The sequence below is a fragment of the Phyllobates terribilis genome, unplaced genomic scaffold (assembly GCF_046119375.1).
Source record: "Phyllobates terribilis strain yellow unplaced genomic scaffold, ASM4611937v1 Scaffold_3__8_contigs__length_932513732, whole genome shotgun sequence".
Taxonomy (NCBI): domain Eukaryota; kingdom Metazoa; phylum Chordata; class Amphibia; order Anura; family Dendrobatidae; genus Phyllobates; species Phyllobates terribilis.
This window is the reverse complement of record NW_027362763.1, coordinates 658,391,245-658,415,849: the sequence shown is the minus strand read 5'-3', so window position 1 is coordinate 658,415,849 and position 24,605 is coordinate 658,391,245. Positions and strand designations below refer to the sequence as shown.

The window sequence follows — 24,605 nt, the reverse complement described above, 5'->3', positions numbered from 1 at the left end:
ATACCGCAGGAATATATCGACCACCGAAGGTTCAGGCAGCAGAGTCACATTAGATGGGGAAGGGGACAAGGATTATTGGCGCATGGGATTCACTATGTGCTGCACGTTTACATCTAGTAAATCTATCTCCGGGTCAGGGGCAGGCCGGATCAGGGGCAGGCCGGGCCAGGGTCAGAGTCTAGAGATGCCTGACACCATGAACCTAAGTAAGAAAAGGACACGGGTAGCTGCGAGCAGGTAGGAAAGAAGCTTTCTCATTCCAAAGCGCCTCTTAATAGGATGGAAATCTAGATAGAAAACCATAGGCCTCTCCACTAAGACACCGATTGTTTCCCATGTAGTCTTCATTTGGAGTAGTAGTATGTAGTTGGGGTGCCCCCACAAGCTCGCAGCCATTGACACTGTTCTCTTTACTCGCTGGTTTCTACGTTTTCTTATTTCTATAAAAACAAAGTCATTATTTGCAGACCCAGACTGAGACGTTGGCCACATCCTGCAGTCCCTGTAACGTCTGCTCCCTCCTGATTACAGGTCATATCGGCATTGCTGTCCCCGATGTCTCTGCTGCCTGCCGGAGGTTTGAGCAGCTCGGAGTGACGGTCCTGAAGACACACGATGAAGGTAAAACAATGATTATGGCACAATACAGTAACTGATCTCCCTGACTTTTCGCGCAGCTTCAGTTTTGGATGAAATATGATAACACAACCTACAATCATTGGCGACATGTCATTAGGTCACATAAATGCAAATAGTTATATATTAATTTGCAGTCATGAATATTACACAATGCAAAAAAAGATGCTATAGAAGATGTTGTTTCATTAAATCATACGACTGTTACAAAATAGTGTAAGAAACATTGATTAGTAGAGGGATATTTAATTGATATGTTAAGAGCCATGAAGTATAAAACTAACCGCAGACATTTATAATTTCCATAGATTATGTTGCACAATATCTGACATTTCATAGGATTCGCTATGTATGATACTGATGTAAATACCTATGACATATATAAAAGCAATAGTATCAAAGAAAAAGTGCATCATTCTGGGCAATCCATGTCATTTCATATATGCAGGTGCATCTCACTAAATTACAATATCATCAAAAAATGTATTTATTTCAGTTCTTCAATACTAAAAGTGAAGCTCCTATATTATATAGAGTCATTACACACAGAGGGATCTATTATATAGAGTCATTACACACAGAGGGATCTATTCTATAGAGTCATTACACACAGAGGGATCTATTCTATAGAGTCATTACACACAGAGGGATCTATTATATAGAGTCATTACACACAGAGGGATCTATTATATAGAGTCATTACACACAGAGCGATCTATTATATAGAGTCATTACACACAGAGGGATCTATTATATAGAGTCATTACACACAGAGGGATCTATTATATAGAGTCATTACACACAGAGGGATCTATTATATAGAGTCACTACACACAGAGGGATTTATTTCAAGTGTTTATTTCTGTTAATGTTCAGGATTATGGCTTACAGCCAATGAAAACACAAAAGTCATTATCTCAGTAAATTAGAAAAATTAACAAAGAACACCTGCAAAAGCTTCCTAAGCGTTTAAAAAGGTCCTTTAGTCTGTTTCAGTAGGCTCCACAACCATGGGGAAGACTGCTGACTTGACAGATGTCCAGAAGGCAGTCACTGACACACTCCACAAGGTCCCAGAGTCTGGAGGAAGAGTGGAGAGGCCACAATCCAAGCTGCTGGAGGTCTAGTGTGAAGTCTCCACAATCAGTGATGGTTTGGGGGGCCATGTCATCTGCTGGTGTAGGTCCACTGTGTTTTATCAAGACCAAAGTCAGCGCAGCCGTCTACCAGGACATTTTACAGCACTTCATGCTTCCCTCTGCCGACAAGCTTTATGGAGATGGAAACGTCATTCTCCAGCAGGACTTGGCCCCTGTCCACACGGTCATAAGTACCAATACCTGGTTTACACACAACAGTATCACTGTGCTTGATTGGCAGCAAACTCGCCTGACCTTAACCCCATAGAGAATCTATTAGAATCTATGGGGTATTGTCAAGAGGAAGATGAGGGATCCCAGAGCCAACAATGCAGACGAGCTGAAGGCTGCTATCAAAGCCACCTGGGCTTCCATAACCCCTCAGCAGCCACAGGCTGATCGCCTCCATGCCACAGGCTGATCGCCTCCATGCCACAGGCTGATCGCCTCCATGCCACAGGCTGATCGCCTCCATGCCACAGGCTGATCGCCTCCATGCCACAGGCTGATCGCCTCCATGCCACAGGCTGATCGCCTCCATGCCACAGGCTGATCCCTCCATACCACAGGCTGATCGCCTCCATGCCACAGGCTGATCCCTCCATGCCACAGGCTGATCCCTCCATGCCACATTGCCGAATTGATGCAGTAATTGATGCACAAGGAGCCGACCAAGTATTGAGGCATTTACTGAACATTTCAGTAGGACAACATATCGGATTATAAAATCATTTTTCAAGCTGTTGTTATAAACTATTCTAATTTTCTGAGATAATGACTTTAGTGTTTTCATTGGTGTAAGCCATAATCATCAACATTAACAGAAATAATCACGTGAAATAGATCCCTCTGTAATGACTCTATATAATAGATCGCTCTGTGTGTAATGACTCTATATAATAGATCCCTCTGTGTGGAATGACTCTATAATAGATCCCTCTGTGTGTAATGACTCTATAATAGATCCCTCTGTGTGTAATGACTATATAATAGATCCCTCTGTGTGTAATGACTCTATATAATAGATCCCTCTGTGTGTAATGACTCTATATAATAGATCCCTCTGTGTGTAATGACTCTATATAATAGATCCCTCTGTGTGTAATGACTCTATATAATAGATCCCTCTGTGTGTAATGACTCTATATAATAGATCGCTCTGTGTGTAATGACTCTATATAATAGATCCCTCTGTGTGTAATGATTCTATATAATAGATCCCTCTGTGTGTAATGACTCTATATAATAGATCGCTCTGTGTGTAATGACTCTATATAATAGATCCCTCTGTCTGTAATGACTCTATATAATAGATCCCTCTGTCTGTAATGACTCTATATAATAGATCCCTCTGTCTGTAATGACTCTATATAATAGATCCCTCTGTCTGTAATGACTCTATATAATAGATCCCTCTGTCTGTAATGACTCTATAGAATAGATCCCTCTGTGTGTAATGACTATAGAATAGATCCCTCTGTGTGTAATGACTCTATAGAATAGATCCCTCTGTGTGTAATGACTCTATAGAATAGATCCCTCTGTGTGTAATGACTCTATAGAATAGATCCCTCTGTGTGTAATGACTCTATAGAATAGATCCCTCTGTGTGTAATGACTCTATAGAATAGATCACTCTGTGTGCAATGACTCTATAATAGATCCCTCTGTGTGTAATGACTCTATATAATAGATCCCTCTGTGTGTAATGACTCTATATAATAGATCACTCTGTGTGTAACGACTATATGATAGATCCCTCTGCGAGTAACGACTCTATATAATAGATCCCTCTGCGTGTAACGACTCTATATAATAGATCCCTCTGCGTGTAACGACTCTATATAATAGATCCCTCTGCGTGTAACGACTCTATATAATAGATCCCTCTGTGTGTAACGACTCTATATAATAGATCCCTCTGTGTGTAACGACTCTATATAATAGATCCCTCTGTGTGTAACGACTCTATAGAATAGATCCCTCTGTGTGTAACGACTCTATAGAATAGATCCCTCTGTGTGTAATGACTCTATAGAATAGATCCCTCTGTGTGTAATGACTCTATAGAATAGATCTCTCTGTGTAATGACTCTATAGAATAGATCCCTCTGTGTGGAATGACTATATAATAGATCGCTCTGTGTGGAATGACTATGTAATAGATCCTTCTGTGTGGAATGACTCTATATAATAGATCCCTCTGTGTGGAATGACTCTATATAATAGATCCCTCTGTGTGTAATGACTCTATAATAGATCCCTCTGTGTGTAACGACTCTATATAATAGATCCCTCTGTGTGTAACGACTCTATATAATAGATCCCTCTGTGTGTAACGACTCTATATAATAGATCCCTCTGTGTGTAACGACTCTATATAATAGATCCCTCTGTGTGTAACGACTCTATAGAATAGATCCCTCTGTGTGTAATGACTCTATAGAATAGATCCCTCTGTGTGTAATGACTCTATAGAATAGATCAGTCTGTGTAATGACTCTATAGAATAGATCCCTCTGTGTGGAATGACTATATAATAGATCGCTCTGTGTGGAATGACTATGTAATAGATCCTTCTGTGTGGAATGACTCTATATAATAGATCCCTCTGTGTGGAATGACTCTGTATAATAGATCCCTCTGTGTGTAATGACTATATAATAGATCCCTCTGTGTGTAATGACTATATAATAGATCCCTCTGTGTGTAATGACTCTATATAATAGATCCCTCTGTGTGTAATGACTCTATATAATAGATCCCTCTGTGTGTAATGACTCTATATAATAGATCCCTCTGTGTGTAATGATTCTATATAATAGATCGCTCTGTGTGTAATGACTCTATATAATAGATCCCTCTGTGTGTAATGATTCTATATAATAGATCCCTCTGTGTGTAATGACTATATAATAGATCCCTCTGTGTGTAATGATTCTAGATAATAGATCCCTCTGTGTGTAATGACTCTATATAATAGATCCCTCTGTGTGTAATGACTCTATATAATAGATCCCTCTGCGTGTAACGACTCTATATAATAGATCCCTCTGCGTGTAACGACTCTATATAATAGATCCCTCTGTGTATAACGACTCTATATAATAGATCCCTCTGTGTAATGACTCTATAGAATAGATCCCTCTGTGTGTAATGACTCTATAGAATAGATCCCTCTGTGTGTAACGACTCTATAGAATAGATCCCTCTGTGTGTAACGACTCTATAGAATAGATCCCTCTGTGTGTAACGACTCTATATAATAGATCCCTCTGTGTGTAACGACTCTATATAATAGATCCCTCTGTGTGTAACGACTCTATATAATAGATCCCTCTGTGTGTAATGACTCTATAGAATAGATCACTGTGTGTAATGACTCTATAGAATAGATCACTGTGTGTAATGACTCTATAGAATAGATCGCTCTGTGTGTAATGACTCTATAGAATAGATCGCTCTGTGTGTAATGACTCTATAATAGATCCCTCTGTGTGTAATGACTCTATATAATAGATCCCTCTGTGTGTAATGACTCTATATAATAGATCACTCTGTGTGTAACGACTATATAATAGATCCCTCTGCGTGTAACGACTCTATATAATAGATCCCTCTGCGTGTAACGACTCTATATAATAGATCCCTCTGCGTGTAACGACTCTATATAATAGATCCCTCTGTGTGTAACGACTATATAATAGATCCCTCTGTGTGTAACGACTCTATATAATAGATCCCTCTGTGTGTAACGACTCTATATAATAGATCCCTCTGCGTGTAATGATTCTATATAATAGATCCCTCTGTGTGTAATGACTCTATAGAATAGATCCCTCTGTGTAATGACTCTATAGAATAGATCAGTCTGTGTAATGACTCTATATAATAGATCCCTCTGTGTGTAATGACTCTATAGAATAGATCCCTCTGTGTGTAATGACTCTATATAATAGATCCCTCTGTGTGTAATGACTCTATATAATAGATCGCTCTGTGTGTAATGACTCTATATAATAGATCGCTCTGTGTGTAATGACTCTATATAATAAATCCCTCTGTGTGTAATGACTCTATATAATAGATCCCCCTGTGTGTAATGACTCTATATAATAGATCCTTCTGTGTAATGACTCTATATAATAGATCCCTCTGTGTGTAATGACTCTATATGATAGATCCTTCTGTGTGTAATGACTCTTTATAATAGATCCCCCTGTGTGTAATGACTCTATATAATAGATCCCCCTGTGTGTAATGACTCTATATAATAGATCCCTCTGTCTGTAATGACTCTGTCATGAAAACGACACCCACTTGGGTCAGACCTTGCAGCTCTCTGGCGCCCCCTTATCCTGCTGGTCAAACACGGTATTGACTGAGGATAAGCCCGGGTGCAGCTGCTCTAATTTATGTCGACTATTGCGGCACGTGATGTGACAGGACGTATAAATACCACCAGTTCCTTCCAGGAACGTATATATACCTCCGACCAGCCACCCTCAAACCACAATATCACATAAATACTGGTATACTGCCACCACCGATCGCTTAACAGGTGGATCGGGTACCCGTTAGGTAACGTGAATTAGCGGGTGAGGAACATGTTTGCTCGACATAGGACAAGAAGAAAGAAACTGGTAAATAATTGTGATTTACTCCCAAAGGGGGGCAGTGTTTACAAAATATATACAAGATGTTATAAAGGAGACAATTTACATGTATGCATCAACAGTTATTAAAATAAAAGGGATAAGTAATAGCAAAACCTGCTTCACAAGGTGATGGTCTCAGATTCTGTGGGAGGGACGGCTCCCCGGAAATTAGAGGTGATTCTTCTTACGCCGCGTGATGTGCGTGCGTTCGACGTCCCTAAGAAGAATGACCTGAAAATGGCCGATTTGCTTTTTAGTAACAGGGCCAAATTATTAGGAACCGCCCATTTTGTCTACCTCACACGGGGGCTCGGTTTTGTGAAACCGCCCAGCTGCATAGAACATAGAAACCTTCAGATTTCATATCTTGGTGTGGGGGGGGTCCCACATCCAAGATGGAGACATCATGTTGGCCGTCACTAATTTTCATGCAGATGGATATTAAACAGGACCTCTCTATGATGCTCAGAAGCTAAGAAACCAATTCCTCGATTTCTGGGGGTATCTCAGTTATGAAAAATATATCATTGTAACCAGGCAGATGTGAACATTCCAAAAATGTGTTCCCTGGATTAGTAACCGTCATGTGCGTTTTTTAAATTCTACATTAACTGTACAAGCTTTTAAACAATGGCAATTTTGGAGGGAATAATCTAGTTTGAGCTAGAAGCTGTGCTACACTGAGAGTTTACGACGCTAATAAAAATTCTTAGGGTGGGGGCCAGCACTGCAGTTCTCTGTCTTCTTACAAACGGATAGGGGGTGGGGGGTTTTCTTTTTTAAAAACATCTCTCATTTTTAAAACTCGGGCAAAAATACCTTTTGCCTGACACCTCCCCCTTTTAGACTGCGCTATGGAGGTAGGACCTTCTGGTACTCCTCCAAGCGTATGTCTGGAGGCTCCCCTCGCCGGGACAACCCATCGGCATTGCCATGCTCGCTGCCCTTGCGGTGTTGAACGGTAAAGTCGTACTGCTGGAGGGTGAGGCTCCAGCGTAACAACCTTCCGTTGGCACCTGACATGGTGTGCAGCCAACTCAGGGGGTTGTGGTCAGTCACGACAGTGAAGGGGCGCCCGTACAAGTAAGGCTGTAAGCGGTTGAGGGCCCATACAATGGCCAGGCACTCCTTCTCTATGGTGGAATAGGCCACTTCCCTCGGCAGCAGTTTCCGGCTTAGGTACAACACGGGGTGTTCTTGGTTCCCCGAGTCGACCTGGCTGAGTACAGCACCGAGGCCAAACTCACTGGCGTCGGTCTGTACTAAGAGTGGCCGTGTGCCGTCGACTGCCTTTAGTACAGGAGAGCTGCTCAGGGCAGTCTTCAAAGCCCTAAAGGCCACCTCGCATTCATCCGTCCATTTGACGGAATGGGGTAGGCTCTTCCTGGTGAGGTCTGTCAAGGGCTTCGCAAGGCTACTATAGTCCTGCACAAAGCGTCTATAGTACCCTGCGGTGCCCAAGAAGGACTGCACCTGCTTCTTGGTCCTGGGGGTGGGCCAGGACACGATAGCGTCCACCTTCCCAGGCTCTGGCTTCAGAGTACCCCCACCTACCCGGTGCCCCAGGTAGTGGACCTCGTTCATGCCCATCTGGCACTTTCCCGGCTTGATGGTCAAGCCCGCCTGGTGAATGCGCCTGAGCACCTGCTGCAGATGCTCGAGGTGATCCTCCCAGGTGGGACTGAAGATGGCAATGTCATCCAGGTACGCCACTGCGTACCTCTCCAGTCCCTGGAGCAGGTGGTTAACCATTCGCTGGAACGTGGCAGGGGCATTTTTCATGCCGAAGGGCATGACCGTGGATTCATACAATCCGAAGGGGGTGATAAAGGCGGACTTCTCCTGGGCCCCGGGGCTCAAGGGAATCTGCCAATATCCCCGACTCAAATCCATAATGGAGAGATAGCTCGCGCTGGCTAACCGCTCCAGCAGCTCCTCAATGCGTGGCATTGGTTGTGCGTCAGAGGCGGTGATAGCGTTGAGCCCCCTGTAGTCCACACAGAACCGGGTGGTCCGGTCCTTCTTAGGCACCAGGACTACAGGTGAGGCCCACGCGCTCTTGGACCGCTTAATCACCCCCAACTGCAGCATCTCCTCGACCTCCTGGCGCATGACATGCTGCACCTCGTCGGAGATTCGATAGGCTGTCCGCCGGAGTGGGGCATGATTCCCGGTGTCCACTTCATGGACCGCCACTTCAGTCCTGCCAGGCAGGTTGGTGAACACTGCTTGGAAGGGTTTCAGCACTGCTTGCATCTGAGACCTCTGGTCTGCGGATAGCAAGTCGCTTAGCTCTACATCCTCTAGGGACCCGCTGGCCTTCGCTTGGGCGAGCATGTCCAAGAGGGGATCATCCTCCCCATCCTCGGGCAGGTTGCAGACCGGTAGGACGCTGGTTCCACGTTCTTGATGAGCCTTCATCATATTAACGTGAAACGCCTTCCGCCTACCCCGCTCGGGGTCAAGTGTGATCACGTAGGTGACCGGGTTGAGCTGTTGGTGAATGACGTACGGGCCTTCCCAGGCCGCCTGAAGCTTGTCCTTTGGTACGGGGACCAGCACCCACACCTTCTGACCTACCTGGTAGGTCCGTTCTCGGGCGTTCTGGTCGTACCAATGCTTCTGGTCAGCCTGGGCTTGCGCCATGTTGTCATGCACCAACTGCGTCAAGGTCTGCATCTTGTCACGGAAGCGCATGACATACTCCACGATGGACACTCCTGGGGAGCTCGGCTCTTCTTCCCAGAATTCCCTTATCAACCCAAGGGGTCCTCGGACACGTCTGCCATACAGGAGCTCAAAGGGGGAGAACCCCGTCGAGGCCTGTGAAACCTCTCTGTAAGCAAATAACAGGTGTGGGAGTTAAAGCTCCCAGTCGCGACCCTGGGTTTCAACCAGCATTTTTAACATCTGTTTGAGGGTACCGTTGAATCGCTCACACAAACCATTGGTCTGTGGGTGATACGCGCTCGATACCAAATGCTGCACCTGCATTTTCTTACATAGAGCCTCCATTAAGCGTGACATGAACTGAGTCCCCTGGTCGGTAAGCATCTCCCTGGGAAATCCTACTCGAGAAAAGATGGCCAAGAGGGCGTCCGCCACCTTATCCGCCCTAATTGAGGACAGGGCTACTGCCTCCGGATACCGGGTAGCATAGTCTACCACGGTAAGGATGAAACGTTTTCCAGAGCTGCTGGGCATGGCCAGTGGTCCCACAATGTCCACAGCAATCCTCTGGAAAGGCTCCTCTATCACTGGCAAAGAGATCAGGGGGGCTTTGGGGGCCGGCCCTGACTTTCCCACTCTTTGACACGTGGTACAGGAGCGACAGTAGTTCACCACATCTGTCCTCATTTTGGGCCAATAAAAGTGATGAGACAGCCGGGCCTTGGTTTTGCTGACCCCCAAGTGTCCAGCGAGTGGAATTTCATGGGCGATCCGCAACAACTCGTCCCTGAATTGGTAGGTGACGACCAGCTGTCTTTCCCTCAGCCACTCCTGTTGGGGTGTACAGGGAAGTGTTTCCCGGTACAACCTCCCTTGGTCCCAGAATACCCTCTCCTTATCCGACTCGGAGGTGGGTTTCTCCGCGAGGCTCCTTAACGTCTCCCGGCTAGCATCTGAGTGCAGAGCTGCCTGAAACTCCTGGCTGGAGGAAGCCAGAAGTGAGGTTAAGGCCACGTCCTCACTGGGACCCTCTGGGACCGGCTCTGGGTCCATACCTGATCCTGTTATTCCTCTGTCCGAGGAGGGTCCAGAAGGCAGGGCGTTACTTGCGTTCTGGGCACTCTGACTGCGGGTAACAGCGGCTATATAGGCCGTCTTCCCGGGGAATAACACCGTCTCTTTAGCCTGAGAGGCCATGAGAACTACTTCTCCATCATCCTCCATTACCTCAGGCACAGTGCTACGTATGGGGCAGCTACCATCAGCCAGGTCTCCATCTGTTGTGACACTGGTCACTGGCACAGCACCACCTGCTTCATGGTCCTCGTGCCTCTCCCCATTACCCTTGGCACTGACCTTTGCTCCGGCTAGGGGATCCTCAGCAACATCACCCCGCAGAGTGACATGGCTGAGTTCTCCTGTACCTTCCAAGACAACATCATCATCATCATCAGCATCAGCATCATCAGGTAAAGCATTGACATTCACAGTATCAGTATTAACCTTACCAACCGTATCAGATCGGGGAGGGGTGTTAGGGACATAATAAGCAAGCATCCTCCCCAAATCAGTTCCCAACAAAACATTTGCAGGTAGGTTTTTGGATACTCCCACTTCCTTCACCCCACTCCCCGCACCCCAATCAATAAAAACCCGGGCCATGGGCAAGGGGCATCGGACGCCCCCAATCCCGGTGACAGTCAGGGTCTTTCCTGGAATAAGCGCTTCAGGGGACACCAGTTCGGGTCGGATGAGGGTTCGTTCGGCCCCAGTGTCCTTGAGGCCTACAGTGAGAGTGTCCCCCACCCTGACAGACTGAAAGTTTTCACAGGCCCTCCCAACCGGCCCTCCCACCAAAAGAACTGAGGCATTAGGCCCTGGGACCTTGGATGGGGGGTTCTTCCTCTGCTTCTCTGGGCAAGTGGCGCTGAGATGACCAGTCTGGTTGCAGGAATAACACCTGCGGGCATCAGATGCAGGCAGGGCCTTGGCAACGGGAAAAAGGCCTCCGGAAGGTCGGCTGGCAGGGGCAGGGATAGTGGTTGCTGGCTTACCCCCTTTCCAGCTGGTGACGACCGGCTTCCGCACCTCCGGTCTCCGGTTAGCCTCGTAGGTGTCTGCGATCTGCGCTGCTTTATTGGCATCAGGTGGCTCCCGATCCATCACGAACTGCCGTACCTCAGTCGGGCACAGATGCAGGAACTGGTCTTTCACCATCAGATCCTTTAGCTGCTCAAAGGTGGTCGCTGACAGTCCTTGGATCCACTGCTCAAAGTTGGTTCTGAGCCCGTCTAACACATCGCTGTAGGTGTCATGTGGTCCACGTTGGAGGGTTCTGAATTTTTTCCGGTAAACCTCCGGAGTCAGCTGGTACTTTTTTTATCAGGGCCTGCTTGACGGCCCCATAGTCTCCATCCTGCTCTCGAGGGAGGGAAGCAAACACCTCTAAAGCTTTTCCTCGGAGCCCTGGAGTCAAATATCTTGCCCATTGGTCGATGGGCAGCTGATACTGCCTGCAGGCCTTTTCAAAGCCTTGCAGAAATGTGTCCAAGTCCCCATCCTTTTCCATCACAGGGAAGTGCTCAGGACGAGGTTTAAAGCAGCTGGCATTGTTGGACTCACGGGTCTGCGTAGAGGGCGACTCCTTCTGAATCCGGGCTAGCTCCAGCTGGTGTTGTCGGTCAGCTTGGGCTTGTCGCTCAGCAGCCTCTCGGTCAGCTTGTCGCTCAGCAGCCTCTCGGTCAGCTTGTCGCTCAGCCCGCTCCTGGAATTTCAGGATCAGCTGCAGTCGTCCATCACGATCGTCTGCGGCGAGCTCCTCCAAGGCCATCTGCAGGTGGGGGTCCACACTACCCTGGTTGCGGGTATGGCTGGCAATCACCGGTTGGACCACGGCAGCAGCGCCATCCGGGCCTTGGCTGGCCGCCCCCTCATCAGGGCTCTGCGGTCGGACGGGCTCTGCAGCATCTTGTAACAGTTCAGAAATCATTTGTTCTTTGCTTTTGCCGTGGGGGTCAATGCCTTTGAGTATACATATTCCAATAAGAGTGTCCTTTTTCTGCTGGTGATACCAGGACTCCCCAACTACGACCATGATCACCAAAATAAAAATAGAAAAGAAAAAACGAAGAAGGGTAGGGGTAACTGCTACACATACAGTATTGTCTCAGATCTAATAAACACTGAGTTCGATCTTCAAAACTTTTGTGCAAGTTTTTATTGAGAGGAATGATTGCTCAAACCAGATCACTAATGTCCTATGATCCCACCGCTGCCACCAATTTGTCATGAAAACGACGCCCACTTGGGTCAGACCTTGCAGCTCTCTGACGCCCCCTTATCCTGCTGGTCAAACACTGTATTGACCGAGGATAAGCCCGGGTGCAGCTGCTCTAATTTATGTCGACTATTGCGGCACGTGATGTGACAGGACGTTTAAATACCACCAGTTCCTTCCAGGAACGTATATATACCTCCGACCAGCCACCCTCAAACCACAATATCACATAAATACTGGTATACTGCCACCACCGATCGCTTAACAGGTGGATCGGGTACCCGTTAGGTAACGTGAATTAGCGGGTGAGGAACATGTTTACTCGACATAGGACAAGAAGAAAGAAACTGGTAAATAATTGTGATTTACTCCCAAAGGGGGGCAGTGTTTACAAAATATATACAAGATATTATAAAGGAGACAATTTACATGTATGCATCAACAGTTATTAAAATAAAAGGGATAAGTAATAGCAAAACCTGCTTCACAAGGTGATGGTCTTAGATTCTGTGGGGGGGACGGCTCCCCGGAAATTAGAGGTGATTCTTCTTACGCCGCGTGATGTGCGTGCGTTCGACGTCCCTAAGAAGAATGACCTGAAAATGGCCGATTTGCTTTTTAGTAACAGGGCCAAATTATTAGGAACCGCCCATTTTGTCTACCTCACACGGGGGCTCGGTTTTGTGAAACCGCCCAGCTGCATAGAACATAGAAACCTTCAGATTTCATATCTTGGTGTGGGGGGGGTCCCACATCCAAGATAGAGACATCATGTTGGCCGTCACTAATTTTCATGCAGATGGATATTAAACAGGACCTCTCTATGATGCTCAGAAGCTAAGAAACCAATTCCTCGATTTCTGGGGGTATCTCAGTTATGAAAAATATATCATTGTAACCAGGCAGATGTGAACATTCCAAAAATGTGTTCCCTGGATTAGTAACCGTCATGTGCGTTTTTTAAATTCTACATTAACTGTACAAGCTTTTAAACAATGGCAATTTTGGAGGGAATAATCTAGTTTGAGCTAGAAGCTGTGCTACACTGAGAGTTTACGACGCTAATAAAAATTCTTAGGGTGGGGGCCAGCACTGCAGTTCTCTGTCTTCTTACAAACGGATAGGGGGTGGGGGGTTTTCTTTTTTAAAAACATCTCTCATTTTTAAAACTCGGGCAAAAATACCTTTTGCCTGACAGACTCTATATAATAGATCCCTCTGTGTGGAATGACTCTATATAATAGATCCCTCTGTGTGGAATGACTCTATATAATAGATCCCTCTGTGTGGAATGACTCTATATAATAGATCCCTCTGTGTGTAATGACTCTATATAATAGATCCCTCTGTGTGTAATGACTCTATATAATAGATCCCTCTGTGTGTAATAATTCTATATAATAGATCGCTCTGTGTGTAATGACTCTATATAATAGATTGCTCTGTGTGTAATGACTCTATATAATAGATCCATCTGTGTGTAATGACTCTATATAATAGATCCCTCTGTGTATAATGATTCTATATAATAGATCGCTCTGTGTGTAATGACTCTATATAATAGATCTATCTGTGTGTAATGATTCTATATAATAGATCCCTCTGTGTGTAATGACTCTATATAATAGATCCCTCTGTGTGTAATGACTCTATATAATAGATCGCTCTGAGTGTAATGACTATAGAATAGATCGCTCTGTGTGTAATGACTCTATAGAATAGATCCCTCTGTGTGTAATGACTCTATAGAATAGATCCCTCTGTGTGTAATGACTCTATAGAATAGATCAATCTGTGTGTAATGACTCTATATAATAGATCAATCTGTGTGTAATGACTCTATATAATAGATCAATCTGTGTGTAATGACTCTATATAATAGATCACTCTGTGTGTAATGACTCTATATAATAGATCACTCTGCGTGTAACGACTCTATATAATAGATCCCTCTGCGTATAACGACTCTATATAATAGATCCCTCTGCGTGTAACGACTCTATATAATAGATCCCTCTGCGGGTAACGACTCTATATAATAGATCCCTCTGCGGGTAACGACTCTATATAATAGATCCCTCTGTGTGTAACGACTCTATATAATAGATCCCTCTGTGTGTAACGACTCTATATAATAGATCCCTCTGTGTGTAATGACTCTATAGAATAGATCTCTCTGTGTGTAATGACTCTATAGAATAGATCTCTCTGCGTGTAATGACTCTATATAATAGATCCCTCTGCGTATAATGACTCTATATAATAGATCCCTCTGCGTGTAATGACTCTATATAATAGATCCCCCTGCGTGTAATGACTCTATATAATAGATCCTTCTGTGTGTAATGACTCTATATAATAGATCCCTCTGTGTGTAATGACTCTATATAATAGATCCCTCTGTGTGTAATGACTCTATATGATAGATCCTTCTGTGTGTAATGACTCTATATAATAGATCCCCCTGTGTGTAATGACTCTATATAATAGATCCCTCTGTGTGTAATGACTCTATATAATAGATCCCTCTGTCTGTAATGACTCTATATAATAGATCCCTCTGTGTGGAATGACTATATAATAGATCCCTCTGTGTGGAATGACTCTATATAATAGATCCCTCTGTGTGGAATGACTCTTTATAATAGATCCCTCTGTGTGGAATGACTCTATATAATAGATCCCTCTGTGTGGAATGATTCTATATAATAGATCCCTCTGTGTGGAATGACTCTATATAATAGATCCCTCTGTGTGGAATGATTCTATATAATAGATCCCTCTGTGTGGAATGATTCTATATAATAGATCCCTCTGTGTGGAATGATTCTATATAATAGATCCCTCTGTGTGGAATGATTCTATATAATAGATCGCTCTGTGTGTAATGACTCTATATAATAGATCCCTCTGTGTGTAATGACTCTATATAATAGATCCCTCTGTGTGTAATGACTCTATATAATAGATCCCTCTGTGTGTAATGATTCTATATAATAGATCCCTCTGTGTGTAATGATTCTATATAATAGATACCTCTGTGTGTAATGACTCTATATAATAGATCCCTCTGTGTGTAATGACTCTATATAATAGATCGCTCTGTGAGGAATGACTCTATATAATAGATCGCTCTGTGTGGAATGACTGTATATAATAGATCGCTCTGTGTGGAATGACTGTATATAATAGATCGCTCTGTGTGTAATGATTCTATATAATAGATCGCTCTGTGTGGAATGACTCTATATAATAGATCGCTCTGTGTGGAATGACTCTATATAATAGATCGCTCTGTGTGGAATGACTCTAATAGATCGCTCTGTGTGGAATGACTCTATATAATAGATCGCTCTGTGTGGAATGACTCTATATAATAGATCCCTCTGTCTGGAATGACTCTATATAATAGATCCCTCTGTCTGTAATGACTCTATATAATAGATCCCTCTGTCTGTAATGACTCTATATAATAGATCCCTCTGCGTGTAATGACTATATAATAGATCCCTCTGCGTATAATGACTCTATATAATAGATCCCTCTGCGTGTAATGACTCTATATAATAGATCCCCCTGCGTGTAATGACTCTATATGATAGATCCTTCTGTGTGTAATGACTCTATATAATAGATCCCCCTGTGTGTAATGACTCTATATAATAGATCCCTCTGTGTGTAATGACTCTATATAATAGATCCCTCTGTGTGTAATGACTCTATATAATAGATCCCTCTGTGTGTAATGACTCTATATAATAGATCCCTCTGTGTGTAATGACTCTATATAATAGATCGCTTTGTGTGTAATGACTCTATATAATAGATCGCTCTGTGTGTAATGACTCTATATAATAGATCCCCCTGTGTGTAATGACTCTATATAATAGATCCCCCTGTGTGTAATGACTCTATATAATAGATCCTTCTGTGTGTAATGACTCTATATAATAGATCCTTCTGTGTGTAATGACTCTATATGATAGATCCCCCTGTGTGTAATGACTCTATATAATAGATCCCTCTGTGTGTAATGACTCTATATAATAGATCCCTCTGTCTGTAATGACTCTATATAATAGATCCCTCTGTCTGTAATGACTCTATATAATAGTTCCCTCTGTGTGTAATGACTATATAATAGATCCCTCTGTGTGTAATGACTATATAATAGATCCCTCTGCGTGTAATGACTCTATATAATAGATCCCTCTGCGTGTAATGACTCTATATAATAGATCCCTCTGCGTGTAATGACTCTATATAATAGATCCCTCTGCATGTAATTGTGTCACCCTGGCCTGGATGCCACAAGTGTAATTAAAGCTGTGTCTGAGAGCAAGGGGGAGGTTCTCTAGTCAGGGGAACATTAGCATGCAATGCCTCCTGTCTCAGGCCAGTAGGGGGAGCTGGCTGCCCCTATAAAAGCTGGTGCTGGGGGCAGGGTTAGGGAGAACTTGATGGCCTGTCTCAGCACTGAGACTTGTCCCAGAGCAGAGCAGGGACAGAAAGTTGTATTGCACCTAAGAGGAAGTGTGGCAGGAGGAGAGCCACAAGCCAGAGACAAGAGGCGAAGAGAGCCTGTCTTGGCAGATAGAGGACTTCATTTACCAGACTTTGGTGTCTGAGGCTGGAAGGATTCCACATCCTACAGCAGATAACCAGTTCGCAAGGGACTGTATATTCCTTGGCCTAAGAAGCCTGGAGGCCCTGCCACAACCGAAGGGACCAGTAAAGTCGTACAAGGCTGGGAGCAGAAAGGAACCAACGTTGCAGACCATACAGGCGAGAATACACGGAAAGCTCGGAAACGTGGGCTGTTACCCTATAACGAGGAGATAGCCAGAAGGAGCGCAGAAAGCACGGTAGGCCTACACCCTCACCCTGACCAGGGCCAATTTCCCCGTTGCTCTCAGACATCCAGGTCCCCTCCTAGCTGGGACTGTTTATGGGTCAGTTTACCTGTTTTAGTAAAGACCCTGGACTGCAACCTGTTGTCTGTGTGCTCCTTGCTCCTCCAGCACTATCAGCACTTGGACTCTCACTACCATCACTCCCAACATCCACTATACTGCCCTGGGGCCGCACTCTTCCCGTGGGGAGTCACACTACCCTAGCTGCACACCTCATCAGCCCCAGCGGTCTGCATGCAGCGGCGGTTCCTAATGACCGCAATCCACGGGTGGCTTAGTCGGACATTATCAACAGCGCATAACGGACTACCACTGGTCTGACCACCCTGAGCCACGGAAACGGGTTGCCACTACTACTCCCATCGTTCCCCTACTGCCCGGATCCGAGTGCCCCACGGCCCAGGGGGCGAGTCATAATGACTCTATATAATAGATCCCTCTGTGTGTAATGACTCTATATAATAGATCCCTCTGTGTGTAATGACTCTATATAATAGATCCCTCTGTCTGTAATGACTATATAATAGATCCCTCTGTCTGTAATGACTCTATATAATAGATCCCTCTGCCTGTAATGACTCTATATAATAGATCCCTCTACGTGTAATGACTCTATATAATAGATCCCTCTGTGTAATGACTCTATATAATAGATCCCTCTGTGTGTAATGACTCTATATAATAGATCCCTCTGCGTGTAATTACTCTATGTAATAGATCCCTCTACGTGTAATGACTCTATATAATAGATCCCTGTGTGTAATGACTCTATATAATAGATCCCTCTGTGTGTAATGACTCCATATAATAGATCCCTCTGTGTGTAATGACTCTATATAACAGATCCCTCTGTGTGTAATGACTCTATATAATAGATCCCTCTGTGTGTAATGACTCTATATAATAGATCCCTCTGCGTGTAATGACTCTATATAATAGATCCCTCTGTGTGTAATGACTCTATATAATAGTTCCCTCTGTGTGTAATGACTCTATATAATAGTTGCCTCTGTGTGTAATGACTATATAATAGATCCCTCTGTGTGTAATGACTATATAATAGATCCCTCTGCGTGTAATGACTCTATATAATAGATCCCTCTGCGTGTAATGACTCTATATAATAGATCCCTCTGCATGTAATTGTGTCACCCTGGCCTGGATGCCACAAGTGTAATTAAAGCTGTGTCTGAGAGCAAGGGGGAGGTTCTCTAGTCAGGGGAACATTAGCATGCAATGCCTCCTGTCTCAGGCCAGTAGGGGGAGCTGGCTGCCCCTATAAAAGCTGGTGCTGGGGGCAGGGTTAGGGAGAACTTGATGGCCTGTCTCAGCACTGAGACTTGTCCCAGAGCAGAGCAGGGACAGAAAGTTGTATTGCACCTAAGAGGAAGTGTGGCAGGAGGAGAGCCACAAGCCAGAGACAAGAGGCGAAGAGAGCCTGTCTTGGCAGATAGAGGACTTCATTTACCAGACTTTGGTGTCTGAGGCTGGAAGGATTCCACATCCTACAGCAGATAACCAGTTCGCAAGGGACTGTATATTCCTTGGCCTAAGAAGCCTGGAGGCCCTGCCACAACCGAAGGGACCAGTAAAGCCGTACAAGGCTGGGAGCAGAAAGGAACCAACGTCGCAGGCCATACAGGCGAGAATACACGGAAAGCTCGGAAACGTGGGCTGTTACCCTATAACGAGGAGATAGCCAGAAGGAGCGCAGAAAGCACGGTAGGCCTACACCCTCACCCTGACCAGGGCCAATTTCCCCGTTGCTCTCAGACATCCAGGTCCCCTCCTAGCTGGGACTGTTTATGGGTCAGTTTACCTGTTCTAGTAAAGACCCTGGACTGCAACCTGTTGTCTGCGTGATCCTTGCTCCTCCAGCACTATCAGCACTGGGACTCTCACTACCATCACTCCCAACATCCACTATACTGCCCTGGGGCCGCACTCTTCCCGTGGGGAGTCACACTACCCTAGCTGCACACCTCATCAGCCCCAGCGGTCTGCATGCAGCGGCGGTTCCTAATGACCGCAATCCACGGGTGGCGTAGTCGGACATTATCAACAGCGCATAACGGACTACCACTGGTCTGACCACCCTGAGCCACGGAAACGGGTTGCCACTACTACTCCCATCGTTCCCCTACTGCCCGGATCCGAGTGCCCCACGGCCCAGGGGGCGAGTCATAATGACTCTATATAATAGATCCCTCTGTCTGTAATGACTCTATATAATAGATCCCTCTGTGTGTAATGACTCTATATAATAGATCCCTCTGTGTGTAATGACTCTATATAATAGATCCCTCTGCGTGTAATGACTCTATATAATAGATCCCTCTGCGTGTAATGACTCTATATAATAGATCCCTCTGTGTAATGATTCTATATAATAGATCCCTCTGTGTGTAATGACTCTATATAATAGATCCCTCTGCGTGTAATTACTCTATATAATAGATCCCTCTGTGTGTAATGACTCTATATAATAGATCCCTCTGTGTGTAATGACTCTATATAATAGATCCCTCTGTGTGTAATGACTCCATATAATAGATCCCTCTGTGTGTAATGACTCTATATAACAGATCCCTCTGTGTGTAATGACTCTATATAATAGATCCCTGTGTGTAATGACTCTATATAATAGATCCCTCTGCGTGTAATGACTATATAATAGATCCCTCTACGTGTAATGACTCTATATAATATAGGAGCTTCACTTTTTGTATTGAAGAACTGAAATTAACTTTTTGATATTCTAATTTAGAGAGAAGCACCTGTATATACAGCAAGTATTGAACACTTCATCAATTTTCTAAAGGTGCTATTGACATGAAATTCTCACCAGATGTTGGTAAAAACCCATCCAATCCACACAGGAAAGAAATCATCCATAATTTATGGCCATCTATGATGATTTCTTTCCTCTGTGGTTTGGACGGGTTTTTACCGACATCTGGGGAGAATTTCATGTCAATAGCACCTTTAGAAATAGATTTACTTAGAAAATTGTTGACGTGTTCAACACTTATTTCACCCGCTGTATATATTCAGATCTACAAAAGTCAATTCTCATACAGCCTAATGTATTAATAAAGTGCATCGTGTTGAATAGGAAGAAATAAATGTGCTGGAGATGAGGTACATAGCACAAATGTGTCTGCAAGGTAAGAAAGTAATACCAAGTCAGGAAGATGGCTGAAACATCCTCACATGGGCATCGACTTCTCATGACAAATTACTGTGCCGGCCTTGTGTAAAGGCCACGTCTTCCGTACCACACCGCAGATGTGTATAGTGCAGCAGACTGCAGAAACTAGCAGAATTATGAATGCAGCTCTGAGTGCTGCTGGGGTATAAAGTGTGGATCAAAATCGTCGATGCAAGTCTATAGGTCCGTGGAAAAATTCGGACCACAGTTGGATGAGATCACGGACTGACATAATGGAGATGGTGGGGTAACTTTTTATTTTTTATTTTTCTGTCCACCTCCGAGAAAAACTGATCCAACTGTTACCGACCTAATCGGACCATTTTTCTGGGATGGAGAGAAGACGGTCGAGTGCACCGGCCCTTATAAACAGGACATATATCACTATAAACTGCAAAAAGTAATGCGAGCTGTGAGCGTGATGGACGGTGACTCACGTGATCCCGGCTCCCGCTGACGCTTCTGTATAATTAACCATCCGGTATAAATACCTTTTTTTTTACCCTTTTGCATTTTTTTTCAGTGAGGAGGAAGGGGCTGACCTTTATTGAAGACCCCGACGGTTATTGGGTTGAGATCTTCTCTCCTGACAACATGGCGTCCGTCCTGACAAACGGCCTACAAGCCGCTGCTTTCTGACCGCAGAGGTGAAGATGAACAACAACCCCCATCTGTTGCTGATGGTGAGAGCCGTCCTCCTTCCTCAGGATGACGGGCCACATCCATCCTTTGAGGACATTTTTCCTGCTCTTTTACTGTTGACACTAAAGCAAGAAAAGCGTGCAGATTTCTGCTCAGGTTTCCCACGGGGCAATCGATAACGTTTGGGTTGTGACTGTCACAAAAATAGCAAATCTGTGCAGATTATTGATCGCTATGACAGACTTTATCTAATAAATTATTTTAATTGCATGTGTTTTTTTACCTATTTTATATATATTTTGTTTGTTTATTGAGGATTTTTATTTAGCGCTTTGATTTCCTTTATGAAACAATTATTACACAGGCGGGTGTAAGGATATAGTAATGTGTTATTAAACCTTTGCACTGAATTTTTATTTCTCATTAGTTTAAATACAAAGTTAGACAACTTTCTATTCCTTACATTTTTTTTTCTACCATTTTGCTGCAGCAGAGAATATGTAAGTCCTGTATGGAGGCGAATGCTCTGCGAAAATGTTACAGATCCGTCCTGCTGTTATTTGATTGCTCTCTACTCCTCTCCCCCTTCACTCAATGTTAGAGATAGCAGGAGGGCGGTGGATTGGGTGTACGCAGCTCTGCCCGTGGAGAGAGAGGGGTAAGTATCTAAAGGCTTATGGGGAGAAAACAAGATATAGATAAGGAGCAAAGTGTATGAAGAGGAAATAAGTGCTGGATAGAAGCTGTGCAGAAACATGAGAGCTAGTGAAGACTGCAGAACCCTGGAAACACACAGACATCACATACAGCCTGTATTACTGAGAGAGACAATCCCATAAGAGATAAAAAAAAATGAAACTTGGATTGGGCAGCAAACTGCATGTCAGGGGGTCTGAACATGAATGCAGACTGACATTTGGCACAATTTTATTAACTAAAAGTAACTACTAATATATGTGAAGATTATTTTACATGTCAGCCCTGTCCACAGTCCGATGCTCCTGGTTTGACCTTTTCCTGTTGGTCTCTACTTCCTGCAGAGGGATGACTGCTGCAGCGGTGACCCCCGCTGTAAGTCATCGGCTAATCAGTCATGTCCGGATTCAGAGCATCAGGGGGATAAGCGAGATGCTACTTCATTACTTTTAATGCCATTTTATCCCTTTAAAAAAAAAAATAAGTGGACAACCCCTTTAATCAGTAATGGCCCATCTGTAGCACATTCCCATTAGATTGGTCAGACCTCCAGTCCCGCAGTACAATGACAGCGGACACCGCAGCGTCTGGATAGCACTGCCGGCCTCCTCCCTGCCGGCTTTACCAGTCCTTATCTTCTGAGTCACTTCAGCCCATAAACCCCGCAGACATTTTATAATTACACCGGCGGCCGCTCAACTGGGGTCAGAGGCACCAAAAATACACCAGATCAGGACCCGAGTGATCATCCACTACACAGACTGCCCGGAGGGGAAAAGTGAGAATTTATATTCCTGTTAGTTTCTCACCTCCGGGCATTATCCACTTCTTTGGAATTATGGAGAAGTCTTTTACATCACGTTCACACTCAGCAGTTTGTTCTGTTTAATCAATATTTTTAATGCTGAACTGATCTGGTTGAAAATTGTAGTTGAAGGAAAGTCTGATACTGCAGGCTGACTGACATCTCTCCCAACTCCTCCATACATGAGAACGCTTGGCCAATCGCTCCTGAACAAAAGAATTGGGCAATTGTCTTGTAGTCACCTGACCCTTATGTCCTCTGTCCTAGTCTGGGACTGTTGGGAGATCCCCCATTTAATGTCTGTCCAATCCCAAGGAGATCTGCCGGGGTCAGGAGACTTTTATGTAATGAGCATCAGGCCCTTCAGACTCAATAATAGAGATGACTGAATTGATACATTATGAATCAAATCGGTTACAAATTTCCCCCCAAAAATTGGATTTGCCACAACTGGACTTTTTTAGGATTTGATTTTTGGCAGTCAACATGCTACCATGTTACAGAAAAGGGTTAAAGCATAATAATAGATCATTCCCGCAGCTCCCCTGCCTTGTCTTCGGGAGCAGATTGGGTCCACACCGCCACGTGACATGAGGCCTAGTCAGTCAGGGATCTGTAGCAACAGGATGGGTGAGTATGACCTTATTTTAACCCCTTCCTGGCCCTCCGTTTATTATGCTTTGGGGTCTAGATAGATGTCAGGGAGATACTGATGTCAGGAAAATAGTCTTCCATATTTCCCTGACATGGATATTAACCATTTCTCCCTTTTGTCAGTACCAAGCTGTCTCCATAAAAATCCCAGCACAAAGCCCCAATTAACACAGCCATGAGTAAGAGCTTACACAAACAAATGGCAGCCAAGAGGTGCCACCAAGCTACTCAGAACACGAACATCTTGTCCCTGAAAGACGCAGGGGGTAATTAGTAGCAGGATTGCAATATTTTGTCTGTAACTGGGAAGGTTTGCTTTGCTGAGCTTAAAGAGATCTCCAGCCACATTGATTTCAATATGAAATATGGAATAACTGATGTTCCGTAATTCTGACAATAATGGGACCCATATTTTGGGTGGCTGGGCAGCTAAGAAACTAGATGCTTAGTTTTTCATAGTCGTAGGCCCCTCTGGAGAGCTGTAGCGCAAAAACCCCAGAATAGCAGGCTGCAACTATGTGATGTGTGGTCTCTAAATGAAGGTAAAATCATAACGGGAAAAAATGGCGTCGTTTGCAAGCTTCTGCGACCAACGAGCGATGAGTTATCGTAGAAGTTAGCGGTTTTAATAAAAATGTACAGGCTGGAGACCGGCCCCCATGATGTCACCACAAGGGGCGTGTAGGTAAATCTCCCCTTAGGTATAAGAGAACCCATTAGAAGAGCACTCATTGCCAGGGGGGTATAAGGATTATACGCAGTGGGTCGCATTCGATAACAGCATAATCAAACTGTGGAGCCCCTCCTCCACCTATATTGAATTGTTTCCGCGATCGTATAGTGTAAGTTTCTCTTCTTTTATCCTGTTTATTTTATGTAACTGCTTATGTATTTTTAATGTCTCCTTTGTAACATCCTTGTATATATTTTTCCTAAACACTGCCTCCCTTTTGGATTAAATATAAAATTTAATAGTCCTGTTTCTTTAGCTCTGTAATCGTTCCCTTCCCCCAAAGCCATATACGCTACGAAAACGCAGGCGTCCGGCCAGACCTGTATTATATTTCAAACTCGGCCGGTGGTGGCAGCGAACAATATTAATAATCAGGCTATCGTGAAGCTGACAGTGACGGTACGGAGGGCGTTAAACACGGATTCCAGGCTTTGGAACCCAGAGGTGTGACGCCATACGCTCACTGGTCGCTTTCCGATATCCACGTAGTGAGTAGTCTGGATCTTGTGCTCGCGATTCTGGATGAAATACTGACGGCAGGGCTGGCGTCAGCACCCGGGCAAATGCCGGG

The 24,605-nt window shown here is 44.5% G+C and overlaps 1 protein-coding gene across 1 annotated transcript in view; it reads left to right on the top strand.

Moving 5' to 3' along the window:
- LOC141257295 (lactoylglutathione lyase-like) overlaps nt 1–24,275 on the top strand; it is a 41,606-nt gene extending 17,331 nt beyond the window's left edge. Inside the window, exons 5-6 of the mRNA XM_073671701.1 lie at nt 532–621; nt 21,028–24,275. Of these exons, the coding sequence (XP_073527802.1) occupies nt 532–621; nt 21,028–21,143 (206 nt within the window). The 3' untranslated portion in view covers nt 21,144–24,275. The remainder of the gene's footprint in view (nt 1–531; nt 622–21,027) is intronic.
- Nucleotides 24,276–24,605: the final 330 nt, after the last annotated feature.